The sequence below is a fragment of the Glycine soja genome, chromosome 20 (assembly GCF_004193775.1).
Source record: "Glycine soja cultivar W05 chromosome 20, ASM419377v2, whole genome shotgun sequence".
Taxonomy (NCBI): domain Eukaryota; kingdom Viridiplantae; phylum Streptophyta; class Magnoliopsida; order Fabales; family Fabaceae; genus Glycine; species Glycine soja.
Window position 1 is genome coordinate 42,116,623 of NC_041021.1, and position 13,948 is coordinate 42,130,570.

Below are 13,948 nucleotides of genomic sequence, written 5' to 3' on the forward strand. Positions count from 1 at the left end.
ATTGTATCCCACAATTTTTTAAAACAGCCCCTGTATATAACAATGAAAAGTAATAACCTTAAATGTTAGTGAAAATAACGGAGCTTCATCTAGAGGTCCAGTACTTTCAAGTTTCAACAACAGTTCTCTTAGTACTTCAATAACTAGAAAAAAATTATAGAAAAATAATGAGTATACACTTTATTTTTTGATGTAAATGGTAGAAAGAAAATACATACAAAATAAAGAAAATAAAGAAAGAAAGAAAGAAAAAAAAATAACTAATGATGTAATTTATGAAAAAATGAAGAAAAGGTGAAAATATAACATGTTTGTTTATTTTTGTTTATTTGTTCAATTAAGAACTCTACAGCATCAGGGAAGGACACTATTCATTTAACACAGTAGAGTGTAGAATTTTAGTCGACAACACAGTAGAGTGTAGAATTTTAGTCGACAAATGACACAAGTTTAAATTGAGAAATTTGTAACAAAAACTAGAGTAAGTGAATTTCAAAAATAAAATGTAACCACTTCGTCGCAACTCACAAAGGTAAGCCTTACTAATTTCACAAAAACCAATAAAAGATTGTTCAATTTTGAAATGTTAAAAAACCAGTTCGTTTACGCAAGTATAAATTGCTTTACACTAAATTCACAGCCAAGATAAATAGTTCTTGTCAAACAGATTTTCGAATACAAAAATCAAAATATGATAAACTGCATAAGCACGCCCTACTGATTTACACTATAACCAATCACTATATCACTAATTGCAAAATCAAAATAAAAACATAACATGCAAAAGAAGCATCGTAAGTGCTCTAAACATTTGACATAATAATGCCTGAAAACAAGTGCTTGTAAGATATACAGTAGAAACGTTCTCTAACAGTAAAGTGTTTTGTATCCCCTATCCATATGCTCCATACTCTATATGTAAAAATAATATAAAGGATATATCTAATCACAAAAAGAAACTAGTTTTTTCACCCATTGAACTTATGTCACTGACATGAACCCTTCAAAGGCACATGGGTAAGAAAGGTCAAGTGCTTTTGGATATAACATCCCCAAAACGAACAAACCATTGAGCATTGGGTAAGATGTTATCCTGCTGAGGTTTTTGTTCTTCCACTTTTCGTTGTTGTCCCTTCTCGATCACGAAATGGGCATAGTCGAACTTCTTTGCAGGAGGGGCAAGGATTTTACTTAGTGGTGAAGGAAGTAGTGATACCAACACCCTGGCTACTTCATGCATAGTAGGCCTCTCAGAAGGGTTCTTTTTCGTGCAAAGCAAAGCAAGCTGGAAAGTCTTCTTAACGTGAGCCAGATCAATGCAGGTTATGGAGACCTCTGGATCCACAGCTTCCATTACAGTGTTGCTATCTGCCTTGGACAATATCTGGAAAATCATGCAAAAATGAGTCAAGAAATACACATTGCATCAACAAAGCTAAGAATTGACGTATATTAGCATTTTTCTGTACGTACGTTGACCTAATGAAAACAATATTCACTCTAAAAATATGCATATCCACTATTATATTTTTGTGAACCACTAGATTGCAATAAACAGATTTGATTTCATAATGAAAAGGATAATCTATATGAACCAAAATACAGATTTAATTATAGTAATACGCATACCAATTGATGCAAATTGGACTCATTGTCCACTGCCTTCTTCCCAGTAAGTAGCTCCAGCAGAACTATGCCAAAGCTATATACATCTGATTTTTCATTCAGCCTAGATGTTCGGGCATACTCAGGGTCAATATAGCCTATAGTTCCAAGGACATAAGTCGATGCATGAGTTCTTGTGGTTGAGATACATTTTGCAGTGCCAAAATCAGAAAGATGAGCCTCAAAAGTCTCATCCAGCAGAATGTTTGAAGACTTTATGTCCCTGTGAACTATACGTGGGTTGCAGTCATGATGGAGATATGCAAGTCCTTCTGCTGCTCCAACAGCAATCCTCAGGCGAGTTTCCCAATCAAGTTTTACCTTCAAGGGACCTGTGTCATGAGACAAATACAGCACCAAGATCCACACAGCATTAGAGCAACATAAAATTATATATATATATATATATAGAGAGAGAGAGAGAGAGAGAGACAGAGTAATGTCAAAAAGTACCACATTTAAAGTAACACTTGCTACAAATAATTTCAAAATCATCTACTAATTCAATTAGAAAATTCTAGTAGTTCAGCAACATTACCATGTAGAAGATCCCACAGTGAGCCATTCGCCATATAGTCATAGAAAAGGAGATTTCCATAGGGAGTAAGAGCATATCCATGCAAGGTGACAAGGTTTCTATGTCTAATGCTCCCAACTGTTTCAAGTTCAGTCTCAAACTCCCTTAAATTGTGTGCTTGTTGGTTGTACAGTCGCTTAATTGCAATTGGTCGGGAATTCTTCAAAACACATTTGTATACAGTGCTAGACGCACCATACCCTATGATATATTTCTCATTGAGATTCTCAGTACATCTCATTATATCATCCAAGGTGTGGATAGCCATATCCATGTGAAGAATAACCAGTTTTGGAGGACCTGAAAAGAAGCAAGCACAACATTACAAAAATAAGAAAACATTTAAGGCAAACAGAACTACTATCACAAGAAAGTGCTACCATTCAACATGCCTTGCCCAGTTCTGCTGGATCCTTTCCTCAATCGCTTCGATTGGCTGGATCTGTAGAACGCTACAATTACCATGGCCAACAATATCATAATTCCAAGCGTGAGGCATACAACAGCAACTCTCGAAAAAATCTCTGGAAAAAAGAAAAAAGGTACAAAAATTGACATCACTATATTCAAACAACTCAGTTGCATAAAGGCTAAAAGTAGGTTACAGAACCACACCTCTTGATTTTGGTACATAAGGGCAACATATTGATCCTAACCAATCTCCACATAGCAAAGAATTTCCAAGGAAGCTGTAAAATGTCTCATGTGTCAGTGTCATTGATACATAGAAGATCAAAAACAATAAAACCACAAGGCTTGTTTGCAATACCTGTCAGCTGAAAACCGTGAGAAGTTCTTCATTGAAGGAATTACTCCGGAAAGGTTATTATAGGACAAATTTCTAAAACATGAAAAGAAAAAAAAAAGCACAGAAAACGGTTCAAACAAAGTAACAATGGGAAGAAGGGTAAACACAAGTAAAGGCAACAAGCTGGCTGACAGGCGTACTCACAGTGAGGTAAGACTGAAACAATTAGTCAACTGATCAGGAATCTTCCCATGCAGATCATTGTTGTTCATAATCCTATCATACAATTCACGTAAAAATAAGTTAATGTTGTTATTGATCAACAACACAATACATTAAGCACAAAATAAATCAAATTGTACATACAGAGACATAAGGTTCTGCAGCTGTCCAATTTCCGGAGGAATGATACCAGAGAGATTATTGAATGACAAATCACTAGAGGCAGAATAAATCACTATGCATTAACAAAATCATGTAGAATACTTAATCAGACATTGAATTTTATCTTTCATAAAAAGTCTATAGAACTTACAGAATCTGAATGCTTCTGAGATTCCCAAATTCAGCAGGCAAGGGACCATCAAGGTGGTTATGACTCAAATTCCTGCATTTATAATGTGCAAATATTATTCAGGTCACCAGTAATAGAAAACTCAATGATAATAAGATAACATGGTTCATTGCAATTTCTATCTTACAGGGTCAGGAGATGCTCAAGAAAACCAACAGATGCTGGCACAATCCCTGAAAAATTATTGCTAGATAGATCCCTGAAACAGAGTATAAAACATAATAATTAATACAGCGCACATTGTAATTCATCAGGATTGATGGTTTACTCAATAAACTTACAATGTGTCTAGATTAATGATATGCCCCAACTCAACTGGTATAATCCCCTTGAAGTTGTTTGCAGAGAGGTTTCTAGAGATTAAAAAAAATTTAATATTACTTTAGTAAAAAGGGAAGAAAACGGCCATTAATATTTGTCAACAAATCTATATACAACAGTTTGAGATAACATACAAGTATGTCAAACTCTCTAGGCTGCGGAAGCTCAATGGAATGGAACCACTTAACTGATTACCATGCACATTACTGCAAGAGAAATCAAATGAATGAAAAAAAAAATGCTAAGGTAATTGAAAACTACATAACATTTGATACAGTTCAACATGACTAGGGGGCAGCGATCAGAAATCTTACAACTGATTTAAGGCAGTGCAAGAACTTATGTTATGTGGGATAGTTCCATCAAGATGATTATTGGCAAGATTCCTGAAATAGTAAATGAAACAACTTTACACCACTGACATGGGTAACTGTTATTGAAAGTGTAACTGATTGACAAACTCACAATTCAAAAAGATGTTCTAGCTTCCCAAATTCATTTGGAATATTACCCTCTAGGTGGTTGTCATTCAATTGCCTGGACAAAACATAATCAGTAAATCCATGCTGAAAGAAACATAGGAAAATGAAAATACAAATATTATTCGTCAACTCACAGGTAGCTCAGTTTGGACATATTGCCGAGTTCGGGAGGTATTGGACCTGTAAGCATGTTTCCGTGAAGGTACCTAAACAATTGAAGTTGTCAGACAAGAAGCAACAACTAAAAGGAGTTTAAGTCATTACAAAGTTACACTCACAGCTTGCCAGTGAAAGTCAGATTGCCAAGAATTGGGGGAATTGGTCCCACTAACTCATTCTCACTCAAATCCCTACCACAATGTCAAGTTACAATACAATACACATCTCAATAATCAAAATATAAAAAATATATTGAATTATATCACTCGAGCCACTAAATTTATAATATGTTCTTCATATTGGCAAAAAGATGAAGTATGCTTACAATATTGCAAGGGCTTGCATTAAACCAATCACTTCTGGAATCTCCCCAGTTAATCTATTTCCTTGAAGTGACCTAGGCAGAAATTGCAGTGATAATTGATCATAAATATACTTATCCTTTCAATATGACATGACCCCCCACCAGTCCACCATTGTCAAACAAAAGTGATTCACAGTAGTGCCATAATTAAAATAACTTCAGTCAAAGTATACGTACAAAGTAGCAACTTGCAGAAATCCAATATTATATGGAATCTCCCCAGTAATCCGATTATATGATATGTCCCTGAAATTCAATGAAACAAGAAAGTGACAATGAGGACAAAATTATTGGAAATCAAATCAAATATTTAACATACCAAATACCAAATACACAACATACAAGATTTCAAAACTTGTGCAGTTCCCAATGCTGTCAGGTACGGTACCAGTCAAATTATTGCCTCTCACATCACTGAAAAATCAAGGAAAACAAAAGAAAAAACAAAGGTCAAAACTGACGTAAGGACACAAGAAGGAAACGAAGAGAAACCGCATTGTGCTTGAGTTGGGATACTCACAAATACCACAAACTAGTTAATTGGCAGATATCAGGGGACAAAGTACCACTCAACATGTTCCCACGCAACCCACTGGATCAATGAACAATGACAAAAAAATCCCTTAAAGAATAATACAATAATAATGAATAATCATCTAAATGTAAATGTAAGGTGGGTTAACAAAGTTTAGTCCCTAAAATTTTTAGATATTCCATTTTTAGGTCCTAAACTTTTGTTTGACTGGTTAATGTCCCTCAATTTTTTTCCCATTAAAGTTTATAGTCCCTAAACTTTTGAAAAATTCAATTTTTAGTCCTTAAAATCTCATTAAATAAATAAAAATAAAGGATTCAAATATTTGTTCAAGAACTAAAAAAATGAAATTTCTAAAAGTTTAAGGACTTGACCAGTCAAACAAAAATTTGTGGACTAAAAACTTAGTCAACCCCTGTAAAGTTTACAATGAAAAGATTAAACCCACAGGTACTGCAAGACTTCATTCCAATAGAGTATTCTTGGTATCTCTCCAGTGAGCCTATTTCGAGCAAGATCACTATAAACATGACCGAGCAGTAATTAGAACTTATTTAGACGCAGCTAGCTAAAGCAATGAGGCATTAAAAATCCTCTTTCATATAAAAAAGCTACAACTTACAACAATCACCACACACTTTAAAAGAAGATAAGAACTTACAGAGTCTTCAGGTTTGGAATTTGGGTTAAAGTTGAAGGGATAGGACCAGTCAATTGATTGCTCTTTAAATTTCTGCATTCACCCGTTCAACTTAAAACTCATCCGATTAAAATTTAAAAAAGCAAAACACATTGAATGCTATATATTGTTTTCAAACTTACAAGAACTCGAGTTGCTTCAGCTTTGACAAGGAGAAAGGTATATCACCGTAAAGCTGATTATCGGACAAATCCCTTCAATTCCACAAAAAAAGATCGTGATAAGCACTTATGTCATTGAAACAACCCTTAAAAAAACAAGTTATAAATAAGAATAAGGCCAGAGTCTTACAGATGAACGAGTCCTGCACAGTTTCCAATTTCATCTGGGATTTGCCCGGTTAGTTTACTCCCTTGCAAGTCTCTGAATGCCAAAAAAATGCAGATTCTTAAGGTAAAATCAAAGAGTAAAACTTAAACAGATATGTGGATTAAACAGAATGTTAAACGTTAAACTCTATGAAACCAAACAAACATACATGGATTGCAGGTTTCCCAAATCACCAATGGCTGGTGATATCTCTCCACCAAGGTTCAAGCTGGAGAGGTTCCTGCACAAACAAAACAAAGCACTTTAACTCAACAACAACAGTTAATTAACACACAAAAAAGTACTCAATGAAAGATATTAAGATAAAGTAACGCAAATATTCTCCAAGGGATAATAAAATAAACTCACAGAGAAACCACAGTAAGGCTGACATTGTCACAGAAAACTCCACGCCAAGAACAAAAGTCGTCATTATGCGCGTCATCCCAGTCAAGGAGAGTGTCTGCCATATTGCCGAACGAAGCCTTCATCGCCATTAGTGCTTGTCCTGTGCATTTTGAAGTTCAAGACCATTCAACACTCATGCACTTTCAAAACTCAGTAACCCGTACGAATTTATCAATTATCAATATCAATAGATACAATACCATATTATGCTATAATGTTCCACTGTCTATGGTTAGTATTTTTTTTTTGTTTTAACCCAAGCTCATCCTTAATGTTAATACATTAATCACTGTATCCAATTACTTAGTTTATATGTGCTTAGTATTCATACCCGCATACCATGCTACCAAAAAAAATAGTTGCCAAGACAAATTGAAATAAAGAAATATTTAGAAAAAAATTAGCAATTATTAATTTATTAAACTACGGAAATAGTCATAAACAAACCCCACAAATGTGGCCAAAACATTTTGGGAAAATTAACGCAAAATTAAAGATTGCAAGTGCAATCCATCTCCTTCCAGCATAAAGAAAAGTACCGAGTTTGAAATATATACCAAATTCATACTCATTTAAATGGATAAACTCAAGTTTGAGTGTGCCAGTAAAAGAAGTCAGTTTTCCATGTGAGCTGGTTTTAATGAAGTATAATAAAATAATATTAAAATTATCATAAAATAAAAAAACACTGTATTATACTACAATGTTCAAATGCAGAAAGGTAACCAAAACTAAAGAAAAATAAATACAATATGGAAATACCCTGAAACTGAAGAACAACAGTCAAAGTGTCAGGCTCAAAGCGAACAATTCAACACACAGTTTAAAATATTGCCTAAAACTGTAGCAACACTAAACAACTCATAAATAATGTATTACCTAAATAATCAAAATGATTAATTAAAAGTTAAGATTTCCATATTATGAATCTTTACTGTTGCACGGATCACATAAAAAACCATACTTACACAAAACTGGCCAACAACAAAAAATGAGCATCTTTTAAAGTTTCGAATCTCTTCAAATGGTGTTTTGCTTAAGCCTTGCATGGCATGAAATGAAGTATCCACCGGTAAAGGTAAATAGAGCAAAAAGGTATATGAAAAGGCGTTACCATACCGAATTCAGATTCATTCATGACTCATCATAATAACACAGTAAGTTCAATTATGTATAAAAATCTAAAAGCACGTGAATTCATTCTTCGAAAGGAAAAAAAGCACTTTATTATTCCAGGACCCCCACCCCCCCCCCCCCCCCCTCAAAAAACAACAACAGTGTAACACTAAATCCAACGTCGTAAACATCTGAGCCGCCGACAAAAACACCTGAGAATCGAATGACCCAACGGCGAACAAGAGAAAACTAAAACAACATTTGTCTTTGTCGTGGTGAAGAAAAAACGACATTCCAATGGAACTTTTTCAAACAAAAACACAGTAGTGACACAACAAAAACAACGCCACTAGGAAATAGAACCACACTACCCACGAAACAAAAGACGAGAGAAAAGATGCAAGACAAAATTCGGATGGGTGGACAGAACGAAGAAAACGAAAAGAACCAAAGGGTTGAGTCAAAATGACAATGCAGGCAAAAAAAAAAAACCTTCTTCACTGAAGGGGGAAGCAAGTGGAGAGAGAAGCAAAAGCACGAGCAGTAAAGGAGACATGAGAAGCTTCCAGTTGCGACGGCCAGCATAGAACAAGAGCAGGAAGGCATTGTCTTCCATTGTTGTTACCAACCACTACACGTAGTGGAAGAGAGCAACAAGTATGAGAAAAATGCAGTGGTTATTAGTTAGAATGACAAAGGTTGTTTGTTGGTATTGCTCGGTAGAGAGAGTGCAGGCATTTGGCATGAACTGTAAAAGGCAGAGTGTTATGAAGAGAGAGAGAGAGAGAATGGGAAACGGCGTGAAGCGACGTTAGGATAGCTATGTGAGACTGTGACTGTAATATAAGGGTGGTAGCCGCCGTCATTCGTACTCGCCGTTTCCCAGCGTATTTGACAGCTATCGCTTTCCCATTTACTTACGCGCCTCTCCTCGCGTGCATTTAAACCTCTTTGTCTTTTCTCACTCTCACCCACGGCTGTCGGCTATTAACCAAAGACACGCGCGTCAGGACACATGGACAGCGCGCTCGTACCATTTTGTATCATGGAGCGTGCCAGATAAGGCACCAAGATTAGAAAGTAATATAATTAAGATCAAATAATTATTTTCAACCTTCATTTTATTTATTTTGTTTCAAATAATTTTTATCTTTTTTAAAAAAATATGTTAATCCTTTATTTTATTTAAAACATTCCACATAGTATTTTAATATTTTTAATTTATCCTTCAATAACTATTTTGAATACATTTAAACAATTGAATGAGTATTTTGAACTTTTTAAATAAAATTAAAAATTAAAGTATATTTTTTAAAAGATAAAAAGTTATTTTTAATAAAATGAATAACATAAAAAAATAAAAATAAACTTTTCAAAAGATAAATCACTAATTAGAAAAAATAAATAAATCAATGAACAAAATGTTTGTATTTGTATGTGAAATAAAAATAATTACTTTTATATTCCATTTAATCAATGTAATTACTTTTAATCAATAGAAAAAGTTTTTAGGTGTTTTACTGTATAAGTAGAAAAATGATGAAATCACACTTTTTTAATAATAGGAAGGAAGAAAAATAGAAAAATTAATAAAATAAGAGAGACAGAGTAATAAATAGAATACAATATTGAGTATGAAAAAAATGAAAATAATAAGAGGAAAAAAAAGTTATATAAAAGTTAAAGAAAAATTACACACTTATATTTAATTTCATGACATTTGATTGTTTTCAAAGGAATGTTTACACACTTATATTCTTATATTTTATTGGTTAAATGTAACTTTTAGTTCATTATGTTTTAGTATTTTTTTATTTTTGTACGTTAAGTTTTAAAATTTTTATTTTGATATTATATATTTTCAAAATTTTCATATTAATACATTAAATTTTCAAAGTTTCAATTGGCCATTTATGTTTTTATAAATTTCATTTTGATCTTTTATATTTTTGAAATTTTCATTTCGATAATTTCTTCTAATTTTCGTTAATAAATATTAGCAAAGAACAATATCCAAAATCATCATTGTATCATCAACTAAAGCTTTCCATAATTGCTAAGTCCTAATGTTTTTTTTATCTATGTCCATGTTGGGTTGTGATGTATCTATGAGATGATGTGATGGTGTTGTTTGATAGATAAATATTTGAGATTTTATTTATTTATTGATGATGGTTGTAATGTTACAGAGATTATAAATATGAGTGAATGGTAATTTCATTGATGTTATAATGGTTATCAAATTTGCATAAGAAGATGACAAAACTTAAGGAAGTAGGTGAAGAAATGTAATTTAAAAACATGATGATTTTTAATTGTTATTATTTTTAACTAGTTATTTTAAAATTTAAAGTTAACGACATATTGAAATGATTGAAATAAAACTTTATAAACATAAAAGATAAAATAAATTCAAAAATATAAAAGACTATAATATTTTTAAAAAACTTATAATTAAAATATAATGAAACAAAAGTAATATTTACTCTATTTCATTTGAATTAAAGTTTTCATAAAAACAAGAACAAGGTTTATTTCGCAAACTAAGTTTCGAAAATGGAAACTATTCCAAAAATTAAGTCAAAATTTTATAATCTTTTTATCAATTATTAGATAAAATTAATATTAAAACAGCATTTTAAAAATTTGCCGGAACACAATATGAGTATTTAAGAAATCAAAAGAACATGCAGGTTCACAAGGACGATTACAAAACTTTAGAAGAAAAAAAATGTGTGAAATATCGCATCTTTCTTGAAAAATGAAAATAACGAATGTCTTAAAAAATAAGGCATTACTTTATGTAAGTAAACAAACATTAAAGGTGTAACTCAATTAATCGAATATAATATTTAAGTTATTGTAAATATTTTGTTTTCTCTCTTTGATTTTGATGGATAAAAAAACATTAAGATATTTTTGAGTAAAAAAAAGCATAAAAACATTTTAGGAAAAAAAGAACATTAAGATACTCTTCATGAATCGTGATAAATATATGTAAGATCACCTTCGGAAGGTTTTCTTATTTGGTAGGCAATTTTCGGGCTTTGACATTATTTGAGAAGTTTTATTCCATTGCATAAAATGGAAATAAGAGATAGAAAATGTTATATCAAAAAGCAATGCATGGGGTATCCTTATCATAGAGTGTCTCTTGAATTTGATCTACAAGTTCCAATCTAATATTGAATATTAATACCATATCTTCATCAAAGAAGAAGAGAGAAAAATAACTTTAGTAAACGCATGATGTAAGAAATGGCGTGTGGTTATCGTGTTATTTCTATAATGGTGTATGGTTGCTTACTACTTCCATGAATAGGCTGTGGAAAACCGAGAACTTGTCCATCAAGACTTAGCAAGGAAACTACAGGCTACGACCATTTTTTTTATCCAAAACTTGCCTAATATTTATAAATACAGAAAGACCAAAAATATAAATTAAATCTTTTTATATGATTAATAATTTTATATGATAAATATAAATAAATATATTTTAGTGCTTCATCTTTTTAAATCTTTATAAGAAAAATATAATTACTTATTTATATTTTTATTATTATTATGTTATTCATATAAATATTTATCAATTTTATTAATGACTAATATCAATGAAAAAAATAACTAATTATCCTTAATTAAATTCTTTTCTTTCAAAGATATTTTTTTTATTAACAAAATTTAAATCTGAGACATTATTGAAGGAAAACAAATCTAATATCACTCTTATTAATAAATTATTAATTATTGCTTACATACATGGTTAACTATTGACTCGTTTTAAAAAGATAAAGTAAATAATTTGAGTACTTAATAAAAGGATATAATGTAACAACTCATGTATAGAATATAAACTATTGGTTTATCTAAAAAAATATTGATTTTAGTATAAAGTAATAAATTTATTTACTTTATTCATCTTCACTAAATATTTTTATTCGACGGGTTAATTTCATATAATCTTTTTAAGGTTTAATTTTTTTATATAATTTATAAATAAATAATTAAAAAGTGAAAATAATTATGCTTTATTATATTATAACAGTTTATAATGAAAAAGTAAAAGTAACAGTTTATAACATTGATTTTTCACGTGATTTCAAAATTAATTTGGGAAAATTAAATCTAATCCAAACATGAAACATTGATATTAGACGTTAGATTTAATTTTATTTTTTAAAAAAAACTAAAATTATTATAAAATTAAAAACACAAAAGAATATGTAAATTGGTGAACAAGACTGAAATCTGTGTCTGAAACCGCAGTAGGTGCTTAAGAGGATTATGAATGTGCAGCAGCTTTCCACTGTTGAAGCAATAAAACAGGTTTGCATCTTGCAACGTATAAAGCTGACTATGCCGAGTCCTTTTTCTCTTAAATTAGAACTGTCTTCTCTTCATTTGCTAATTATCCTTTTGCTTCTTCTTTTTCTTGCTTTTATTACGCTGAAAAGGTTTTGCCTTTTCTTTTCGCTGTGTCTCCTGGATTTATTTATTATAAGTTAATTAATGTATTCTTATATTGTTTGATAAATTTTGAGAAAATTATATTGACATTACTTCAATTAAGGTTAAATTACGTCTAGTGTTTTTTCTATTTTTACAAAATACACATATTCTTTATTGATAAATTTATTCTATATGGATATCGTCTATTAGTAAACTACACTAAATTTAAAAATTCACTAGTTACTGAAATTAAAATAAAAACTGAACTAATGATTCGTAAAGGGGATCCAAAACTAATTCCATGTTCCATAATCCGTTACCAAAGCTGCTTTCATTTTCGTTCACTTTCCACTTCTATAGCAAGAAAAGTTTGTGTATAAACTTTTCCCAAATCTTCATGCAGCAAATTATTAGGGTGTACTTTTTTAGTTTAACAATTTTACTGTAAAATTTAAATTCGACACGCGATACATTAATGATGCGTGAGTGATACGAGTTCTGTCTGTTTTGGAATAAATAAAAATTCATTTCCATGTACTTTACAAATGCAGTGTTTCAGACAAATACTTTAAAATACAGGCAGACTCATTTAATTTGAATGCAACTCATAACCATTTTATTAGCTAAATGAAAATTGCATTAAACAAAATTAATGAGTAGCATATCTAATTTGAATGGTTTTATTATTATTATTATGAAAATAATGGTTTGTTAATTAAGATGCGGAGTGATCGTAGAAAAAAAAAGAATAAAGCAGTAACTATTTTATCCAAATAAAAAATATGAAATTACACTAAAGGTAAACACACCAAAACATTTTGATTTTACAAATGTGCTACATTTAAATCTAAAACCTTTAATTCTATTTTAATATGAAATTGCCAAAAATACCTTTCTAAACATTTTAATTCATTATATATTTATATATATATTTATTAGTACACAAATCTCGTTTTGTTTTATAAGTGCATTACAAATAAGTTCCACTATGGTATTAAAACTTGAAATTATCGTATAGTTCAGCTATTAGAAATTGAAGATATTTGTAGTAGTATGAATTTCAGTGTACTTTCGGAGTATAAGTAATCAGAAGTGACAGAATGAACTATTTTATCAAATACAGGCTGACCCTGATATGGATAGTGAGCTATAATGAACTGGGTTAAAAAAAAGTTTTAGATTTAATTTGAGTCTTTAAAATAGAGTCTAACCCTTATAAAAGCTCATTTTTTAGGAACTTTATCAATTTTTTGCAAGATAAGCCTTGGTTGGACTATGATCAAAACAAGATAAAATAGTTTGCATTTAATTCAAGTTTAAAATTTACCTTACATTTTAGCATACTGTTTTAATTTGGTCCAATTAACTTGACTTATTTTGTCACCTTTATAATTAATGAAAAAAACCTTTCAATATTTTAAAAGATTAGTCTTAATTCTGAAGTAAGAGATATCTTAATTTTAGAATCCTTTTCCAAAAAAATCTATCTTGCAATCTCTTTCTCTTTCTGTGTTTAAAATAATGCTACTACGTGTCCATTT

At 30.9% G+C, this 13,948-nt stretch overlaps 1 protein-coding gene across 2 annotated transcripts; it reads right to left on the reverse strand.

Moving 5' to 3' along the window:
- Positions 1 to 779: 779 nt before the first annotated feature.
- On the reverse strand, positions 780 to 8,758 carry LOC114402356 (LRR receptor-like serine/threonine-protein kinase ERL1). 2 transcript variants are annotated; one of them, XM_028364892.1, is made up of 27 exons: positions 8,451 to 8,758; positions 6,804 to 6,942; positions 6,604 to 6,675; positions 6,417 to 6,488; positions 6,248 to 6,319; positions 6,087 to 6,158; positions 5,874 to 5,945; positions 5,411 to 5,482; positions 5,233 to 5,304; positions 5,068 to 5,136; positions 4,852 to 4,923; positions 4,646 to 4,717; positions 4,502 to 4,573; positions 4,351 to 4,422; positions 4,200 to 4,271; positions 4,020 to 4,091; positions 3,846 to 3,917; positions 3,692 to 3,763; positions 3,526 to 3,597; positions 3,357 to 3,428; positions 3,195 to 3,266; positions 3,012 to 3,083; positions 2,858 to 2,931; positions 2,635 to 2,766; positions 2,204 to 2,542; positions 1,630 to 1,997; positions 780 to 1,384 (listed from the first exon to the last, which is right to left on the reverse strand). In XM_028364892.1, the coding sequence occupies exons 1-27, from the start codon at positions 8,572 to 8,574 to the stop codon at positions 1,028 to 1,030; spliced, it is 2,970 nt and encodes a 989-aa protein (XP_028220693.1). In that variant the 5' UTR covers positions 8,575 to 8,758; the 3' UTR covers positions 780 to 1,027. The 2 variants fall into 2 exon arrangements, with proteins under 2 accessions (XP_028220693.1, XP_028220692.1); XM_028364891.1 differs by having other exon boundaries at positions 2,623 to 2,766.
- Between the last annotated feature and the right edge of the window lie 5,190 nt (positions 8,759 to 13,948).

What these genes read in the sequence shown, in the direction of transcription:
- LOC114402356 (XM_028364891.1), bottom strand. Translation starts at nt 8,574, where the DNA reads ATGGAAGACAATGCCTTCCTGCTCTTGTTCTATGCTGGCCGTCGCAAC. An exon ending in AGCCTTACTGTGGTTTCTCT is followed by an intron (nt 6,676 to 6,803) that starts GTGAGTTTATTT and finishes TTGTTTGTGCAG; the next exon opens with GAACCTCTCCAGCTTGAACC. An exon ending in TGTTTCAGTCTTACCTCACT is followed by an intron (nt 3,084 to 3,194) that starts GTGAGTACGCCT and finishes TTCATGTTTTAG; the next exon opens with AAATTTGTCCTATAATAACC.